This window comes from Dermochelys coriacea, chromosome 1, assembly GCF_009764565.3.
Source record: "Dermochelys coriacea isolate rDerCor1 chromosome 1, rDerCor1.pri.v4, whole genome shotgun sequence".
NCBI lineage: Eukaryota > Metazoa > Chordata > Testudines > Dermochelyidae > Dermochelys > Dermochelys coriacea.
In genome coordinates, this window is record NC_050068.2 from 254447881 (window position 1) to 254468546 (window position 20666).

Sequence of the window (20666 nt, forward strand, 5' to 3'; positions counted from 1 at the left end):
ATTTATCCATTCCAGTATAAAAATTGGGTTGGTGGTCTACTTCCAAGATGCTTCACTGTAGACCTGAACGAATACGTTGCAAAGAATAATCTATCCAGTGAATTTGCCTCTTTTCCTGCATGTGGAATATTCATGAGCAGATTGCTGTTTCCTCACATCTGTTGTTTAAAGTTTATTCAGTGAAATTTTTCATTTTATTTGACTATGGATCGATCTAGAGCAACTTACTGTGAGTATTCAGTGTTATGACTGGAGAAACCCATGAACAATTCTGATGCAAATACTCGCTCAGACTTGCAAATTTAAATTGATGTATAATTTGACTCTGAAAATAACTTTCTGCAAGTATCTATGCCAAAGAAATTTAGTCTCTCAGATGTCTGTGGTCAGTGAATGAAAAGGGTGAGTGAGTATGGCCAAACAGAATTCATTAAAAAGGTGAAGAGTGAATATTCATAGGTGTACTGTTATTATGCGTTATTCCCCCAGTCTACTTGACCTCAGTACAAGGTAAACAATACAATGTAAGACACTCTATCTAAAATAAAATAGCCAACAGTACTTAGCAGCCACAAATTCAGGACATTGTTTATTTTGTGGTAGTGCCAGTTAGAAGTCTTCCCCCCCACTCCCACCAAGGAGCAAATAACATAGTAGCCAAGAAGTGAGATTGAATTGGAACACATGCCAGTGATACTGCTTCAAAAGAAAACATGCAAATACTATAAACAATATTCAGCCAAACACTTTCAGGCTTCCTCATTCATAAAGGTTAGTAAATCCCTAAACTCCTGGGATATAGAACTCTGCTGGAATGCAGTCTGCACAATAATGTCCATTCAGAAGCATTTGCCAGAGAATCCTAGAATTTAGAAATGTAAAAGGCTTGTTGCATCATGCAGTCTATCTGTTTCCTGCTACCTACACATTACGTTATGTTCCCCCATGTTTATCTAGTGCATGCATTTTCCCTTTTGACTTTTTGCAGAGCATTTAATTCCCTCTATTGAATATTCCACTGAAAAATATGTGAGGAGACCAAAATACACATAGCAACTTTCTTCTGTGTTTTTAAAATATATTTTTTTCTGGTGTCAAATTAAACAATTCAATTAGCATATTGATTGACACCCCAGAGCTTCACAGTTTAGTAGATGTGCCACACAACAGTATGTGGTGTTTCTTCCTTTTGTTTACCTTAGTATTCTCTCTTTGAATGTTGTTGATCTCACCTGGAGAAGCTGTGCTACTGGATAGATTATACTTTATACAAGCAGACACTCAAATATCTTGGCCAGTGTGCTGTAAAGTGCTAAGCTTTCATGGTGTGAAGATGTCGTTTTGCACTATTCTAAAAAGCCTAACACGTTAGCATCAGATTAACCATCATATTGCAGTAGCACCTAGGAGCCCTAGTCATGAACTAGGACCCCCTTGTACAAGGTGCTGTACAAACACAGGACAAGACATATGTAGTAGTTTTAGTTTTATGTGTTTGTTTGACAGCTTTGACTGCAATTGCCTTTGATTCTGCCTTTGCATGATTATAAAAGAGAGAAGGCCAAATTCAGTTGGAGACAGCCTAGTGTGTAAGCATGTGCAACTGCCATGAAACTCTGGGCCAAATTCAGCAGTGACATAAATGGCGATATAAATTACTCATCGGGCATAAGTGGAAAAATAATGTAAAAAGGACTAGGAAAGGGGAAAAGAGAGGATTATGAGAAATACGCCTTCCTTGGCATAGTAATTCCATCAATAAATATAGGAATTAATTATAGTTACATTGCAACAGTTTGGCATATTCTGTTGCTTCTCATTTCAAAATAAAAGTCTGTATGATCAACACTTACAGACATTACTCAGATGCAGAATAATCCCTTTTAATCTAGCAGTGTATAAGTAACAAAGGAGAACAGTAATAGGGGCAGATAAAATTGTCTTTCCTATAGACACATTAGGGTTTTTTTTTTTTACTGCAATACCATGAGTGGTACAAAAGCTCTCATAGTGAACTACTGGATTGCTTTGTTAGGACACACATATATTTCTGATAATGATTTATTAGGCAGAAGATTGAGTTCATTATTTTTCCACAATACTGTAGGATGAAGCTGAATTCAAAATATGATAAAGTTGTTAAATAAAAGGCAGGAAAATAAAAGAAGTGGAGCAAAATGGGGTTTTTGATCATTTAAAAAAATAAGTCCAGGTATAATGGAGCATTCTTCAGTCTCGAACTAATGACTCCCTGTGAAAGAGGGGAGAAAAAGAAAAATTCATCAGATATGAACAGAAATAATTAACTGCTTTTCTTTCTGTCCTGTCTTGGTCAGGGAAGCTGACATGCCAATTAGCAGCTATAGTATAGAAATGAACTCACTGGGTCTTGAAAAGAGGTCTTGTTAAAGGTCAATGAATTTGGTGAACGATGCCGTGATGATATTCCTGTAGAAACCAAGGAAGAATAGATGTTGCCCTTACACACCGATTCCATTCATCCAGCCAGATATCTTATTAAAATAGTTTGCAGTCACAAATGGTCACAATAACTGACATGGAGGGAAGGTCTGCCAAGGGCAGCGAAACAGAGAAACTCAGGTTATTTGGAGATCTGAACTTTTACAGGTAACTACTTAAAGGGCCATGTTTGCTTTAAAATCTAGGTTTCCTGAGCAAATATTGATTCCAGCAATATAATTAACCAAAAAAATGGAGTGTACCCTTTCTGACCCTCCTTCAGCAAGATACTATAGTAGGAGCATTGAAGTCAGTGGGACTACTCATGGTTTTCAAATTAGGCATGTGCTTAAGTACCTGCCTGAACTGGGGCCTCTGTTCTTTGGGAAAGATCAGCCTTCAGAAAATAATTTTCAAAGCAACACGTTCTCAGATAGACAGATTTATGATTATTCAGTTATATGGAGAGTCTCCTGTTTTAAAGGCAAAATTAAATATATTGTGGGGAATTATTATTTTCTATGAGGTAGAATGGAACAATATCTTAATATTGCATTCAGCACATGGTAGATTCTTCTTATCCTTGTGTTGTTCATCAGCAGCTGTAAGAAACTGTTGTACAAAACGTGATCTGTGGAGAACCTTACATTGATGCAAATATTTTATTTTAGCCTTATTAAACTCCTGTTTACTTTATGTAAAGAATCTTGTAATCAGATAGAAGTGAAAGTATTTAAAATATTTCAGGATGTTGATGGTGACACTGGCTTGGACTCATCATCTAGGGTGCATCAGAATGTTGCCACTTAGTGATTTTTTTATTCTGTGATTGTGCATTCATTCGTTTAACCCAATATGATTTAAAGTTTGATGATAAAGAGTATTAATTATTAAAATAGCACCTAGGAATTTCAATCAAGGATCAGGGCTCCAGTGTGCTAGGTACTGAACAGAGAAGTAACAAAGAAGCCCATGGAGCTCACAATCTACGTATCAGATAGAATGCAACAGGTAGACAATACAGACAAATGGGGTGGAGGTGAATTGGAAAGATGAGATAACAATAAAACAGAGGTTAGCTGAAAAGTGAAAGTCACTTAAATGTGCAGGTTTGCACACTATTTATAATTCAGGGCAGCCAACATATTTGCAGTTTTCTTTGTTTGGTATTTGCTTTTTAAGGCTGGAGGAGAACTACGAGATTGCAGAAGGCGTTTGCATTCCTCGAAGTGCTCTCTACATGCACTATTTGGACTTCTGTGAGAAAAATGACACACAGCCTGTTAACGCTGCCAGCTTTGGGAAGGTGAGTCTAAACTGCAATGAGAAGCCTTGCTCCCTAACCTTGCTCTGGTGAGATTTTGATATTTAAAAGGATAAAGGCTCTAACCTCAGGAAAACTGTCACTTCAAGTCAGAGGTGGTGATGCATCAAAGGAATATGGTGTGTATTAAAACCCCAAGAAAAATGTGAAGCATTTTAAACACTCAGACGGTCAGGATTGCTTTTCATCATGGTTAAAGTGAAAACGCATTTTAAAAAATTGATGGTTTTTATGACCTGCCTGTTCGTGGCAGCCATTTTGCTTCAAAATGACATTTATGGCATTGGCAATATGGAAGCCAAATACAAGAGAGTGTAAGTAATTCTGTTATTTCTTAATATTGCTTTAACAATAACAATATTTTAAGTGTTAAACAGCAACAATTCAAGTCATAAAAACTCTTAGTGTGGACAGAAGTGCACATTAATTCTGCAAAAATATTGGAATGCCCATTGACTTCAGTAAAGATACTCCTGATTTACACTAACATGAGTGAGAGGAGAACCAGGCCCATTATATATCTTGTGCTGGTCTTCTGTGAGTGAATGAATTTCACCCATGGTACAGATGTGATCAATAAATCTTAGTTGTGTATTTCAGTACCGAGTTTGTGTCTTTTTAGGAGCTCCCTGTAACCTGGAACATTACCAGATGTTTTTACTTTTTGAATTTTCAAATAGGTGGGTGTCTTAAGTGCAAAATGGGATTATGTCAATCTTTACTTATAAGTGAGAGTTATTCAAGAGAGCACCCTGGACCTTTAAATCTTGTATTTTGTGATACAACATGCTGAAATTTGCCAACCATTTTTGAAAAGTTTGCAAGCATCAGTCTGAAGCTAATTTCAATTGAAGCTAGTCTCATTTAATGTTTACAACATTAATTGTATAATAGTGCTATATATTTACAGAATCAAAAATGTTGCTCATATTATTTCCTAATGCAGAAGCCAAAAGAGGAGAAAACATTTAATGGAATGTTTTCTTTTGTATTTCATGTTTATTTAAGTAGTTTACTGAGGCAAGTAAAATGCATTGTGTGGCAACATTTTAGGTGAATTAATTGCTATAAAGCCCTAAGCAGTTAGGTTGACTTTTGTGTTAAAGTTCTGTTTATTCAAACTTCTGTTCATCCTATTTGCTATATCATTGCTACTAAGTGGTTAATATTGTTCCAATGACTAATTTAGAAACAATGGAAATTAGTAACGAATTTCCTACAGATTGACAAATTTGGCACACAAGTAAAATTTTTATTATACCTTTGTTGCCTTTACAAAAATGTCTGTAAATGATGCATAAGCTGTAAAATTTTAAATTGTTTAATCAGGAAACAAACATGGTTTGCCTGTCTGAAACATTACACCACACTGGTGACCTCTCAAAGTGCACCGGTCTTTCCCGTCATGTCTACATTAGGTGAAGAGGCATTTAAACCCTTTCCCTTCCCTGAAGCACTAGTTGGAGTATCTTGAACTTGCAAAGCAGGTGCAGTTGTCCCAAATGCAGATTTTTACCAGCTGGTTGCAACACCCAAACTAGAGTCAGGGATTTAGCTCAGATCCAGCGGTTTCTCTCCATTGTAGACAGGAGCCAACACAAATGAGCCTTCTTACTGCATGCTATCATGCAGTGTTTCATGTGTGCAAATTACCCCCAAATCCATGTTCCCAGCAACAGGGATATGTACATCAGGAATCTGAGTGCACTGGTACAGCTATGGTGGTGAGGCAGAAGGCTATCTGTAAGAAGCTGAATGTAGGAAAATGGCTCTGTCAAACCCACTGTTGCTGTGCAGAGATACTAAACAGTCACAAAGACCAGTGAAGCCAACAGTCACTCCATGCAATCAATGACTCTGCCGTCGATTTCTCCCTTAGTGTAGACACCCCCTAGAGCTCTGACAAATTACGCTGCTGTGGCGTGGCAGCTGAAAAAGCAGTAATTTTTTAAAGTGTTTGCACCATAAGTGCCTTGGAAGTGGGGCTGTCCTTCCAGGCACAAATGAGTAGTGCCAATTGAGGGATTTCCATATTTAGCTGGCTGAACAGAAACCCAGACATATTTGCCCTTACTGCGACTCATCAGTACACAGCAGCTGTCCTCTACTCCAGAGAAAGAGGCTAGTTGTTCTGTGAAAGCTGTTAGTGAAGTTATGGACAGTTCTCCTTTGAGTGGATCTCACTGAATTTATGATTCATCTTTGAACTTTGAACTTTGTGGGCAATGTTAAACATAAGGGCTCCTGCTTTTTGATTGATTTTATTTTATTTTTCAATAGATTGTTTTAAAGCAGAGAGCTCTCTGTCCTGAGCTAAAAATTACCCATGTGCAATGAGTAAACCCCTAGCACACTACCTCTGAATCAACTGTTTCTTCTCGATTAATATGCCAGCACTGATACCACCAGTACACGTAAGGTTTCATTTATAAATGCCATTTTGGGGATCTCAGACTTGCCTATGAATGTTTGGTGTAGATCAAGACTTGGGGTTCAAGGTTTCAACTCAGAAGTGCCTTTAAAACCTCCTTTAAATGGAATACACATACAATGGAGACCAAAATAAAAGGAGTTTAAAAAAGAGCAAGAGACATGATAAGGAGATGGAGGAACAGAATTACCATAAGAGGGATGATAAAGAAAATCCTTAGTGGAACTTAAGGTGTATCCACACTAGGAAAAAGGGTTTGGTAACAAGTAATTAAAAAAACCCCACCCTTTTTTTCCCTAGCGAAGGCAAGGCCTTAGGCACACTTGACAGTTTTACCTATATAACTTATCTAAGCAATGACTAAAGAAGGCCAGGCTTTGACTGAGGCTGAAATCAGGGCAGTCAATGGCAAAATTCCCAATGACATCAATGGAACCAGGCTTTCACCCTAAGGAGGGAGCAGTATTAGTTAGATTGGTACTTGCAGCCAGTGGGAGGGGACAGGGAAGCATTTAACTAGGACCAATGGGGTACAAGTAAGAAAAAGGAATTTGGGCGGCATATGAGGGAAAAGTTTTTTCTGACTGTGAGAATGTTCAGCTTGTGAAATAGTCCTCAGGCAGAAATACAGGAAACCCCATTATTTGGACAAAGGACTCAGTGAATCAAACATTTAATTAAAAAAAATCTTCCCAACTGTTTGATCCATTCCCAAATCTGTCAGTAATCTCAGTTGAACATTGATTCATACTGTAGGTTTAGAACCACTGCTATAAAGTTACCAATAACTTCAGCCTTGTCCCCTTTCCATTCCCATTTTCTTCCCCAGTGTCCTCTCACATAGCTGCTTCCTTCCTCTGTTTCTTTCATGACCCCATACGCTCCTCACTCTCTTAATCCCACCTCCTGAAAATGTAATCTCTCCCCCCCTCCCCCAACTTTGTTTTAACACTTGTCTCAGAGATCCTGAATGTCTCCAAAGGGGAACTCTGCAGTGTCTCGTGATGGGTTTATGCTCCCTCCCAGTGTTCTTCATGCAACTCCATTGTGCAGCCTGGAGGTTCTATACCTCCTTCCATTGTTTCCTTATTTTGACGTGATGCTGCTGTGTCTTTGGCCAGCTGCAACAAATAAATATTTTAGAAGGGAAAAAGAAAGAACTAGGCATCCAGAAGAATGTGAAAAATTATAGGCTGATTCTCATTCCTACTAAGGCCACTGTACACCACTCTTGGCAGTGTAAAGCGTACGCTGGTCTGGATGTGAATGAGAATTAAGCCCAACGTTTTTAAATGTAAAGGGGGAGTGGAGTAATGTCACTGATTTTTATGACATTCTACACTGGCACAAGCCTCTGAGTAGATGCAGTTTTACTGACATAAAAGTCCTTGTGCTGTTATAGCTTATTTCATTTGGGGAACTGTATAAACTACACTACATACTTTTATTGGCGTAAGCTGCATTTACAATAGGAGGCTTTGCCAATACAGCTGTACCAACAAACCCCATCTAATCTAGACAAGGCTTTAGTGTAAACAAGCAACAAGCCTTCTATACTTAAGACTTTTTTCATTCTAAGAACTAGAAAAAGTTTTTCAAAATCAAACTTTGCTAGATGATCAATCCACAGTATTGTCAGAGTTCAAAGCCAGAAGGAACCACTAGATCATCTAATGCAGGGGTTCTCAAACTGGGGGTCAGGACCCCGCAGGGGGTTGCGAGGTTATTACATGGGCGGGTCATGAGCTGTCAGCCTCCACCCCAAACCCCACATTGCATCCAACATTTATAATGGTGTTAAATATATTAAAAATTGTTTTTAATTTATAAGGGAGATCACACTCAGAGGCGTGCTATGTGAAAGGGGTCACCAGAAAAAAAGTTTGAGAACCACTGATCTAATGTGACCTCCTCTATAATACAGGCTGCCAGTAAATATTATCTCTGTTTTACAGATAGGGAAACTAAGGCACAGAAATGTACCTAAGGTCACACAACAGTTCAGAGCAGAGCCAGGGTCTCCTGCAGTGCTTAATTGATAATGAAAGAGGTGCTGGGGCTCAAGCAATAAGCTGCCGGGGCTCAAGCAATGTTTTTACTTTCATAATTGACACAGCAAGCCTAGAGGTGCCCAGGCTCAGTCGTGGCAAGTCCTGGCACAAATTAAGCACTAGTTTCCTGACTCCTATGCTAGCACCTTGTCTAGTGGACCACACCGATCCTTAGATTTAAACACCTTTTTCCCCCCAGTTCTTTTTTTTTTTTTTTTTTTCATTTTTCTCCTTCCCAGTATTGGCTGGAAACAATATCTAATAAAAATGTATCTTCTGTGACAATTGTCCATACCAAAGACTTCAGGTCCAATACTAACGAGGGAAGTCACACACAGTACATACGCGTTTAGCAAAATATAAAAATACATCTGTGCCTTCTCACCAATAATGTTTCCTTAGAGTCCTGAGAGCCAATTGGCTTGGGACTCAAAGATGAAGGAAATGCAATTCCCTCATTAAAGCAAATGAATTAGTTTAATCTATCAGGGGAAAGGACTGAAGATGAGTTTGCCCTTGTTAAAGGTTACTTTACAGACAAGGCCCTGTGTACTAATCAGGAGTGTGCATTTTAAGTATCCTCTGACAAGCTTGTCCTCATGTGCAACAGTTTTCAGATGTACACATTTCAGTGGTTTTAAAGTGCAAAGGCAAAGACAGCCAGGAAGTACTTCCTGAAGAGGCCAGAGCAACAGAACCCTGCGGCCGCCTGATTGGTCCACACCAACCGTTTAATCTAGGAAATTGGGCCAGGGAGCTGTCTGAGCAACAATGCAGATTATGGCTTGCTATGGCTACAAACCTTGTTTTTCGCTCTGTCTTGATCCTGACTTTGACCCTAGGCTGGCTTGACCTTGGAACCCGTCTTCTGACTTTGCCTGGTAACAACCCTGGCCCAACAGACATTACTGGTCCAGTTGCCTACACCCTGGCCATTACAGGCAGCTACAACTCAACTGAGAGTCTGGGCAAAGTGTTCAATGGTTTCCCTGGCGTGCCATCTGGAACTGGGGTACCACTGAGCCCCCGACCCACCAACCTGGGCTCCCTCTCACACTGTACTGCTCTGACAAGCTGTAAAGCCCTCCAGCCTGCACTTTCACCAGCATTCATACAGGTAGGGACACATCCAGCTGCAGTTACATGCAGGCTGTCTAACCACTAGCTTCCCAGCCTGGGACCCCACAGCAGTTCCGTCCTGCCCTGGACAAATCTTGCCAGTATATGGATTTAATACCTGGTCTGCCTATCCCTCAATGTGAAGAGAACAATGCACACTTGTGGTAACCAAGCAGAGATTTTCCCCAAGCACTCCAGTCAGAGCTCACTGGTTTAGATTAAAGCAAAAACAAGTTTATTAACTAAAAAAGTTCATTTTAAGTGATAAGGGATAGCAAACAGATCAAAGCAGATTATCTAGCAAATAAGATTATTATACTAAATAGATTGGATATGAATTAGTCGATTCTCACCCTGAGAAATGATACAAGCAGGCTGCAGATTTTTAAGGGGCAAGCTGCGCTTGGAATCCCCAGGTGTTTCATACACAGGCTAGAAATCCCTTTAACCTGGGTCCAGCGCTTCCCCTAGTTCAGTCTTTGTTCCTCAGGTGTTTCCAGGAGTCTTACTGTGTGTGAAATGAAGAGCCTCTGATGAAGTCACTCCCTGTCTTACATAGCTTTAGCATAAGGCGGGAACCCTTTGTTTCAAAACTTGGCTCCCAGAGCAGTCTGTGGGGAAAAAAACTGACATCCCAAGATGGAGTCCAGCATCTTGTGGCCTGGTCACACATTTGTAGAGTCATAGCAGCCATCACTCACAGGCTGTCTGTAGCATTCTCAGGAAGGCTCACCAGATAGGAGATAAACCTCTCCTAAGGCCTATTGTTCTTTCTAATGGCCCGTTGCCCTGAATAGGCCTTTCCCCACTCATTATCTAGATTGAAAGCATCTTGTCTAGTGGGGGTTACCCAGGTGTAACTACATTTGAAGTACAGATACTTAGTCAATATTCAAAACTTCAGATTAAAAATGATACTTGTATATAAATACGATAATCATATTCAGCCAATCATAACCGTTTCAATGACACCTCACATGTCTTATCTTGTACAAAATGCATCATAGTTATGCCATAATAATATCACTGTGAAGAATATGGGGTGCAGTGTCACATGTGAATTAGCCTGAATTTCATCTGGCTGGATGAACTCTTGCAATGGAAGATTTTGTACACACCTGGATTCAAGCAAGGGCTTCACAAACTTCCCTAAAGGACTCGAGCCAGTAGGACTGTTTGCAGGGTAAGATCCTACTCAACAGATAGTTGTCAGAACAGGGGCCAGTGATTAAAGTAGGTGCAAAGAGCCTGCCTTATCTTGCTTGATAGTGTCAACTAGGACATAGCGATTTAGGGTTCGATTATGACCTCATTCCTCCATTGAAATCACACAGCTTTGGGAGCAGCGGTAAAGTACCCTCCCAATGCTCCCGCTCTCCCCCATCCCTTGCATATAAGTGGGCAAGGAGGGGAGTGAGCAGTAGGCATAGGTCATGCCTCCTGCCCCGCTAGGCACAGGCCAGCAGAGCTGGATGGATGCTGGGGGCGAGGAGTATTATTTTACAGTGGGATTTATCATGCTTCTTCCCACCAGTGGAAAAGGGATGCTCTGGAGGAATTGCATCTCAGTGGTATGCCTCTGCAGCACAATGCATTCCTTCTGTTCTTCCTGGGGCAGCACGTCTACATGATGCCCTATAATTAGGGGACTGATCCTAGAATATGTATGTGGCGGGTGGGAGGGGGTGTTTCAGGTGGGATTTTCAAAGCACTTGGCATTGGAGTGGTTGGTAAAACTTAAATGGGAACAGAGTTAGGTCACAGCAGCGCACTTGTGAGAACCCCACCTTTCCTGTATAAGATTGAAGGTACCAGTAGTATTTGTGATTCGTGTTTTAATGCTAATGGGAAATACAGATAGCCCAGCTCTGAGAGAGTGAGCTCACCACTGCAGTGAACAAGAGGAGAATGACCACCCTGGCAGAGTTGTCTTAGACCAGAGCAATGAAAACAATTACCCTAAAACTGGGGAATAGCGCACACTGTGTTTTGTATTTCATTTCACACAAGCAAAGAATGTGCTCTGGGTGCAGTATTGGAAGCCACAGGGAGTGCACAGCTCATCAGTCAATGTTCAATGAATGACGGGCCCTGCTGGGGAAACTGGAGACAGACCTGAATGGAAGGAATTATTAGCGGGGGTAAGAGAATTTCTCTTGTCTTGTTTAGAACTTGATAATCATGAGTTCTAGACTGGCACTCTGAATCTTAGTGGTGGGAGTTCTGTTTTCTTCTGGCAGAGTTCAAGTTCTGGGCTGTTAATATATGAGTATTTGTTTTATTCTAAATTTATTTAATTGCCCTTGATAGTGAGGGGAGCATGGCAAGAATAATTTTCAAATTAGAAGTATAAAGTCTTGCAAAGCATAGCCCAGGCTTCCATTTAGCTCAAATGCACTTGTAAAAATTAAATGTACCTTTGAAAAATAACAATTTAAATGGAGGGGAATCTTTCTTTGAAAAGGTTTTGCAAAATCCAACATTTTAACTAATAAACCAAAAATTTCTAGAGTATTCACAAAACCTCAAAGATGGCTGGTCTCTCCCATCCTTAGCTGTCAGTGTGAAGACTGAGGCCTAAGCTGTTTTTGAGCCTCATACCAGGGAAGAATTTAGGTGGAATAATTGGGAAGTAGAAAGTTCACAGCTCACTGGTGAATGGGATAAGGGATGATGGCCCCTGGTGCAGGGGTTAAAGGTAGAATAGACAATACACTTCTCATTTTAAAGATAGAGGACCCTGGTTGTGTTTGAGTCTCATACGGCTGAGGTATGTGTGATGCAATAATAGAAATTACAGAGGGTATAAATCAGAAGGGCAGGGTGCACCTCGGCAGCATAGTTATATCTTTTGCAACTATCCCTGGCTGATGCTTACATGGCTCATGTAGAGTATAATATAGATAGCTGCACTTTTTGCATATTTTTCTATATTATTGTGTATAAAACTTTTGGTAACTTGCACTGAGCCTTACATATGACTTGTTTACTGTTATTTCAACTTCTTAAGAGTTACCAAAAGTACATTTAACTTGGTATTTAAATTAGATTTACTCAGGCAACTGTTCTAGGTTTCAAAAGTACTGCTGGATTAAATGCTTCTTAAGTAATGGCTATATAATATCAGAGGGGTAGCCGTGTTAATCTGTATCCACAAAAACATTGAGGAGTCCAGTGGCATCTTAAAGACTAACAGATTTATTTGAGCATAAGCTTTTGTGGGTAAAAACCCCACGTTTTTTCTCATTTTTGTGGCTATATAATAGATATTGTATGTTACATTGCAATTATTTAACCTCAAATGTATAAGAATGATTTGAGGGGAGCCCTTCTCCCATTATCTCTGGTGTCCTCTATAACCTCAGAGAGGAAAGGTCACCTGTCCCCACCCCACACGCAGAAAAAAGGGTCCCTCATGTACTTCTCACTGATAACATTAAAACACAACACAGGCGTTCTGTCCACTTTCATAAAACCACATTTCAGGTTTAACATCAAAATGGTTAAACTAACACAGATGTGTTTGGTAACAGTCCAAAAGAGAAGAAAAATATACAGCTCTGATTTTAGGATGTAATGAATCCTGCCTTATCTAAATTCCAGGCACAGGCTAATAGGGGCATCAGGTATGACTATTTAATTGTGTGATTGTTTTACAAAGTGATGGAGATGTGTAAATAGCTCACAGGAAAATACCCAAGATTCCTTCTCATAAGAAGGTTTCAGAGTAGCAGCTGTGTTAGTCTGTATTCGCAAAAAGAAAAGCAGTACTTGTGGCACCTTAGAGACTAACAAATTTATTAGAGCATAAGCTTTCGTGAGCTACAGCTCACTTCATGTGAACTGTAGCTCACGAAAGCTTATGCTCTAATAAATTTGTTAGTCTCTAAGGTGCCACAAGTACTGTTTTTCTTTTTTCTCATAAGAAGGAAAGACTAGAACTTAGCCAAGGCACATATGAAAGGGACAGAGCTGAAGCTGTTAAGCAGGGAAGGAAATCAGTGGAGCACTGGCTCCTGAGGTAGTGTTGAGAGCACAGATTATCTTCGTGTGAAATTCCTGGGCCTCATCTTCCTAAAAAATCCCAAATGAAACTTCATATAAAACAAAGTTTAGTGTAAAAATGTGGTTTTAGTCTTAATAAAAGACAATGTAAAATGACACCTCCTTATTCAGCAGAGCTCTCTGTTTTCAGATTTATATTTGCTCACTTTAGGGACATATGGGCTAAAATTCTGACCTAACTGAAATCAATGGCAAATTCCCACTGACTCCAGTATATGTACGATTTCACATGATATCTTTTACCTCTGTTGCTACCGCAGAGCCAACATTGCCGTGGGGGATGCAGCTGGATTCTATTCTTGTTCACACATCACCAACAGAATTATTAAACAAGTTCAAATTGTAGAGTCAGATCTTGCCCTCATTTGTATCTGCAGCCGCCCCACACAATCTTCTTTACTAGTGAGGGGAAGGAAAGAACCTAGCTTAATTTTCAGATCCTAAGTTGAATTTTCAGTTCTGACAGCTAGAAAAAAGCATCTTTACTTATTAAAAAGAGCAAATTTTTTCTGTCAGTCACTGAAAGTCAATAAACATGAAACCCCATATTGCTGGCTTTTATCATCACTTTTCAGAGTGGAAACACACTTTAAAACCAACAGTCACACATTTCTGCTTTTCCTATTGATTTCAATGCACAGTGAGCTTCTCCCCAACCTACTCAGCCTCACTTCCTGCCACTTGGCAGGGAACTAGCTCCATCCATGGAATTAGAACAAAGTCATCTATAACCATATAAATATAAACATTTGAAAATAGCAGTTATTTTTAAATAACATTTGTCGTGCTTGAAATTATACCCCCCCCCCACACACACCCCCATAACGTTTGCTGGAAAAATCCTGGAATTTTTCTTTAAAGTTTTGCTGGACTTTTAAAAATAATTTATACTGAATATTGTTATAAGCAACACACACTTCAGCAGTGCTTCAGAAAGTATATTTTACTGCTTAACATACTGGATTTGGGAGGGGGAAAAAAAGGCAAATCAGCTGATGTTCTGCTTTTTTTAAATTTCTTCTTTTCCTGGTCTTTTCTGCCCTGGTATGTAGAAATGTCTGATTTATAAATTTCAAGAACTCCCACAGAATATGGTTCATAAGTAACATTTACAGTGTGCACTCTAACACTTAATCAGCACTTGACAGACTTTGAAAGTTATTCCATTGCTTTTTTTGTTTGGTTTTGAAAGAAAAATTAGGGTAAAAGTTAAATAGAGTAAGTTTGCTTTTGAATCCACTGCTGTAATATTCAACTTTGGGAGTGGAATGGTACGTTCTGAGTGACGGCAACCACCAAAAGAAAAAAAGGAAAAAAATCCCCAGAAAGTGGTTCTTCAGCACTGCCTTTTTTCCCACAGCCCTGTGGAGCCCCCAATCTTGTCTGCAGAAACTGAAAGAGAGAGGGGTGGGATTAATGTGTAATTAAAGGGAATTTGGAAGGTTGAGATGTTGCGGAATGTTAGATCAGTAGCTGGAACAGCATGTGGTGTTCTTTAGGCAGGCTTCATTGAATCCATACAAAAAAAGAAAGAGGGGCTGCTTGCCCGTCTGCTCATTTATCAAACAGCTAGGCTGTGAACTTTCACAGCTCCACAAAAGTGTTTTACTGTTTGCTGAAGTTTTGCTCCAGAAATTAAAGCTGAACAGCCTAGCGAGTGTGAACATACGTAGCATTTTTGACACAAGCCAAAGTGTGTGCAAGGTTCTGAGAAACAAACACACATTGAATCTGTTGCACAAGGAAAACCATTTGTAGATTTGGCAAGAAATATTTGTGAAGAATAAGCCAAATATGTGATCCAAATGCCCTTTTGATCATCAGTCAGGGTTAGATCTTGATTGCTGATACCAATTGTGGTAAAATACAACTTTATGGGAAAAGTCCATATTATGTAATTAATCTTTAAATTGACATTTTCTTCTGTTTGAACAGCTCCTTTTATCTTTGTCTTCAATTAATTTTACATGGCTTTCATCAAGTATGAGAAAAATTCAGCAATAATCTAGGGTGGAAAATAGAATGCCTAGGAGTAAAATAAAAGAAGAAATTCCTCCTCCATACCAATCTTCAAGGCCTACTGCTTTCTTTCTTGTATGGCTGTTCTGCTGAAAGAGTTTTCATCATGCCTCATGTGATACTGCAGACTGCGCTTATCCCTGTGAGGGGGTTCCACTCGTTTGGACCTCGGTAGGAGTTGGGCAGACCCATACAAAGGGGCTCTGCACTGGTGGAGGGACTAGACTGCATGAAGGAATCAATAGTTATTGAGGGCACAATCTACTGTTTGAATTAATAGTAGTCGGAGTCCTAAACGTTGCTAGCACTGAAGATGTGGTGTTGGTTACCAGTCCTCTTCATTGTCTATTGGGCGTAAATCAGTGTTCAAATTCTTTGCTTTATCCTGTTTGCGAGATGGGCCTTTATTCTCCATCCAGAGTATAAATTAAGCCTATGTTAACACTACCCTATCCCTGTAAACACAACTGTGAACCTCATCTAGCAGAATTATGGCCTCTGTCAAACAGCAACCTCTTTCCAAGGAATCCTCTCATAGCAGTGTGAGTATTTTAATAACAGGAATGTGGGGGCCCTGAAAGAATTACTGCATTCTAAGAAACATTCTGCTTCCAGAGCCATCAAGATGAGATACTGCCCACTAATTAATATTCCATAACCAAAAGTTACCTAAATTGTAAAATCTCAGGCTTATTAGACCAGAACACTGAGCAAGTTTTCCAATAATTAGTGTCTTATTCTGATAACATAAAGCCCCTGATCCTGCAAACACATACATGAGCAACTTTAATAGTACACCCAATTTTAGGTGAAACTCTCAGTAAGCTTAAGGGCAGAACTGTGCCCCTAGAGTTTATGAATCATGTTTCACTCTGGTATAAATTCAGAGAAGCTTCATTTAAGTGAGTGGAGTTGTTCTGAATTTTATTTGTTATATTGCCTCATTCAGTAAAGGAATTAAATTAATACATCATTTTTTAGAAAAGGCTAATTTGGTCTGATTTCTCCTGTCACACTTTACATGTACTTGCAGTTGTGCCCACAGCTCTGTTTGCTACACATGGTGCATATCATTGGCAGGGGTGCCAATGGGCGGAGGTACAGCTGCCTAGAGAGAGGGGAAAATAGGCAGTTTGCCTGGGGCCTCCTTTTGAGAGGGTGCCAAAACTGGGAGGGTGGTGTGACCCAGCGTGCAGGGTTGCACTGCCACTCAGAGGGGCTGTGAATCGTAGGGCCCCATTTCAGTGAGTGGCGTTGCAACCTGGCACCAGGCCAAACCTCAGTGGCACTGCAACATTGGGCACCAAGTTGCAACACACTGGAATGGGAAACTGGGCCTACGCGTTGTTGCAGGGTGTGATTGTGCACACTAGGTGACAAATTTCTGGTGGTTCCCCTGTGTACGTGCAATACAATTTCTCTTCCTTTCCCTCATGCTGCCCAAAACAGGCTATATTAAAAATACAGTATTAGCATATGTGATTTTTTGGACTTGTTAACATGTCACTGTATTTACTTGCAGATAATAAGACAACAATTTCCACAGTTAACGACGAGAAGACTCGGAACCAGAGGCCAGTCAAAGTGAGCAACGTATATTATTATTTCACATTCTCACCCAGGGCCAAATTTTGTCATTTGGTTTCCTGTCACTGAAGATAGGGCATGACACCAGGGATGAATTTTTCCCTGTAACATTTTAGATCCAAGCTTTGCCTGAAGATTCTACTATGGAGTTCCCATTGACTTCTATTTCTGTTGCTTTAGAAGCCATTTCCAAGTAATATTCTCTTAGTGGTGTAGTAACTATGGTCATATATAAATGGTCTAAAAGAGCATCTTTTACTTATTTCACCATTCTGTGCTAACTTTCTGAAACTTTGTAGAGTTATAATATCATTTATATTTCATATACATTTTATATAGCACCTTTCTTGCCAAAAGGTTCCAAGCACTTCATACACAATTAGAGATCTTCACACCCACCACTGAAATGCAACCATTTCTGGGGTGCAATGTGGCAGTTATTCAATAGCATACAGTTTAGGACATAAATGGCAGAACACTATATCAAAAAGAGGTTCTAGAGGGAATTTAGGTAGCAAGAATCCAATTGCCTAAACTGGAAATTGGCCAGGAACCTGGAGTTAATACCCTCTGCTCTTGTGAGAAGATGAGATCTTTAATAAACCGTAAGTGGTCAGGATTTGAGTTTTCCGTCTCATCCAAAAGATGAAATTTCCAGAGTAAAGTGCATCCTAACATCACAGGAATTGGTTCTATACTGAGTCAGAAAAAAGAGTGAATGCAACATCACTCCCTGCAACACCTAGGTTTTCCTTGGGTCCACCTAGGGTCCAGATCAGACCCTTAATTTGTAAAACATAAAATGAAAGCCCTAACTAGTATGGCTGCAAAATTTTGTTGGTAAAACTTCTCATTCCCACATAAAGCCTACAAGCACAATGTTACTAATCAATAAGAAAAACATATAAAATGATAATTAAACCTATATATTAACATATATTAAGGATAGAAACCAACAATAACTCATGCATTGAAAGATATTCAATCAAATACCATTTTAAAATCTGATTTCACTTCCTTCTCCTTCTAATAAATGGCTCCATGGTGATGCGTCTCTAGCAGCTTCTCTTCACTGAGATCAAAACTAACTGTACAACAACCCACCATCATCTCCCTGAGGCAATTTTTGTGACAATTTCCTGTGTTTTGTAACCAAACTTTTTCCAGAGTGATAACCCTCAGACAGTTTCAAAATTGAGATCTCATCCCAAAGACCAATGTGTTTCTGCCCAGCTACCATAATGGTCAATAACCCAAAATATTATTCACATGAAATTGATGGGCTAGCCCAGCTGCACATTAGCAAAAAATTGTAGGCCAGGAGGGCTCAAGATAGCCAGGTTTAGAAATGGACATGATTTCTGCACTGGTTCAGCAAGGGCAGTATGTATGAAGATGTGACAATTTGGTTTTGGGTAGCATGCGTGAAATTGTACACTATCTCACACTGGTGTCAACTGCAACATCATTTGATTAATTGCTTTTCAGCTGAAAGGAAAGGGTGAGTGCTACCATGTTTGACAATAATATTAATTGCCTTTAGAAGATGGTACTGCTGTCACTCGAGTGCTGAAACTAGCAATTCACTTGTGCTATAATGGGGACACCCAAACCTGACCCATTTGAGGAAGCCATATTAGCAGTTTATCAGGAGCCCCAGTTCCATGCTTAATTTGCATAAACAGAAATAGATGGCAATTACACTCCTGTTTAATGCAGAGGTATGGGCATATTTTCACATTTAAAGTTGGTTGTAGCCATAGTCCTGCTGTAGAACTTTGTGGGCAGCATTTGGCCAATAAATTTGGCCACTCCAGTCAATAATACTGCCTTTCAGAGGGAACACCTTCAGGAATAGCATCCAGTTGAACGGGTCAACTCATTACATAGTTATGTGGGTGCATTTCCAGGTAGACATGGTTATTTTAATATTTACAGGACCCTTGGTGATGTGGGAGTGTCGGATAGGATACCAGTAGGATACCTAGCGGCCATGTGTCATCTCACTGGATTGTCCAGTAAGATTCCCATCCTGTTCAGACTTGGCCTGGGTTGTTGCTAACATCTGACCTTAACCATCTTTCTAAATAAGGAAAGGCAGCCAAAACAAACAACAAAATAATCAGAGCAATCTACAGGGTTTTAGGCAGTCAACATAGAAACAAATGCATGGCCACATAGGGAGTTCATGATTGCCACTGTGCTGGATGTCTTTCACCCTCAAAATTTCACAGCAACAGGAGGGGTGGAATTCAATTCTTTCAGGTCTTTTAGCTGTGAGCAGTGTAGGGATCACAGCACCCAGACGAGTAGTTCTGATTTTATCCAATTAAAGGTAAAGATATACATGCACAAAATACAGTCCATCACAATAAACACACTCTTTGCCAAATGCAGTACTGCTCTGACTGAGTTCTATTTTTGTTTTCAAAAATATCCAATCACATTCAAATTAAAAGTTATATAGAGAAATTACTAAATAACTATAAACTATAAGATCTGTCTCCCTCTCAACAATTGGGCAGACCAATTGCTGCCAATATCATTTCACTCCACTACCCACCTATTGCCAAAAGGAACTCCAGCCGTACCAATGGTTAAGATTATCTAGCTTCACACTGTTCTGCCTTCAGCCTTTTTATAGAAAAAAGTAACATTAGGAAGTTCAGAGCTACAATGTCACTATGCTTCTGGTCATCAGCTGAGCAGCTTTCTTCTTTGCAACAGGGTTTATTGCCTGAAAGAACACAGCTGTGTTCTATCTCTCACTGAGCTTAAAAACAGTTTCACAACAGGTGAGCCATGAGAAGGCAGCTATACATAAAAGCTGATTTCTTTCTGTTTGGTACTGTAGCTTGAAACTCTTCAATTATATGAACAAGGGGTTACTTTTCCCAATGGAAACTACATGGTGTGCAGGGAATTTTATTCCTTTCACTGAAGGAGTACTGCAGGTACTCAGCCCATGAAAGGAAAAGTCATTCTGCTCTGCTGTAAAAATGTTTGTGTATGGTCAGCATTTTATTCTCTTAAAGCTCAAACTTTCATATGCTGGCCATTGACTTAACTCTTTTCCACAGTAACTGATAGGAAAAGTTAGAAAAGAATGTTTGCAGAGCACACTTAGGGGTTTTTGTCCTTTGGAGCAATAACCCTAATAAGCTAATTTTGAATATTGCCATTTTTTGATTTTGTGGCTATTAGAAAAACACTCTTTTGTAGTGTACTGCTAAGTGAAATATGCCAGGAATGAAATGATACAAAATAAAACACTATCAAATGATCCACACTTTTGTTCAGGTTTTTATTTTGAAACAGGTATAGCTGAGATCAAATTGAGCTTCTGTGAGTTGCTGAATTTATTAGAGGGAAAGGCCTCTTGTATGATGCCACCTACATTTTCCCAGTAACTCAGCAAGTAAATTGACTGTGCTAGATTGTGATCCCCTTACTCATGGTGAATAGTATATATTCAGTGACTAGTCCTAATGGAATCAATGAGGTTACCTTTGGAGTAAAGCGCTACCCAGTGTGAGTAAAAGAATCAGAATCTAGCCCTAAATGAACAATTCAGTGATAGAACACAGGGGGTGAGATTCTGTGCTGTGCC

The 20666-nt window shown here is 39.6% G+C and overlaps 1 protein-coding gene and 1 long non-coding RNA gene across 4 annotated transcripts in view; one reads left to right on the forward strand and one right to left on the reverse strand.

Annotated features, from left to right (window-relative positions):
* Positions 1-20666, forward strand: part of RFX4 (regulatory factor X4) — a 132861-nt gene that overhangs the window by 43269 nt on the left and 68926 nt on the right. For all 3 annotated transcript variants that reach the window (XM_038387701.2, XM_043519619.1, XM_038387700.2), the window contains exons 4-5: positions 3643-3766; positions 16992-17053. In XM_038387701.2, coding sequence (XP_038243629.1) covers positions 3643-3766; positions 16992-17053 — 186 coding nt within the window. The remainder of the gene's footprint in view (positions 1-3642; positions 3767-16991; positions 17054-20666) is intronic.
* On the reverse strand, positions 1439-19739 carry LOC119850039. The gene is made up of 4 exons (XR_005290673.2): positions 19620-19739; positions 13694-13849; positions 2384-2448; positions 1439-2251 (listed from the first exon to the last, which is right to left on the reverse strand). It is a non-coding gene; the product is annotated as an uncharacterized LOC119850039 (long non-coding RNA).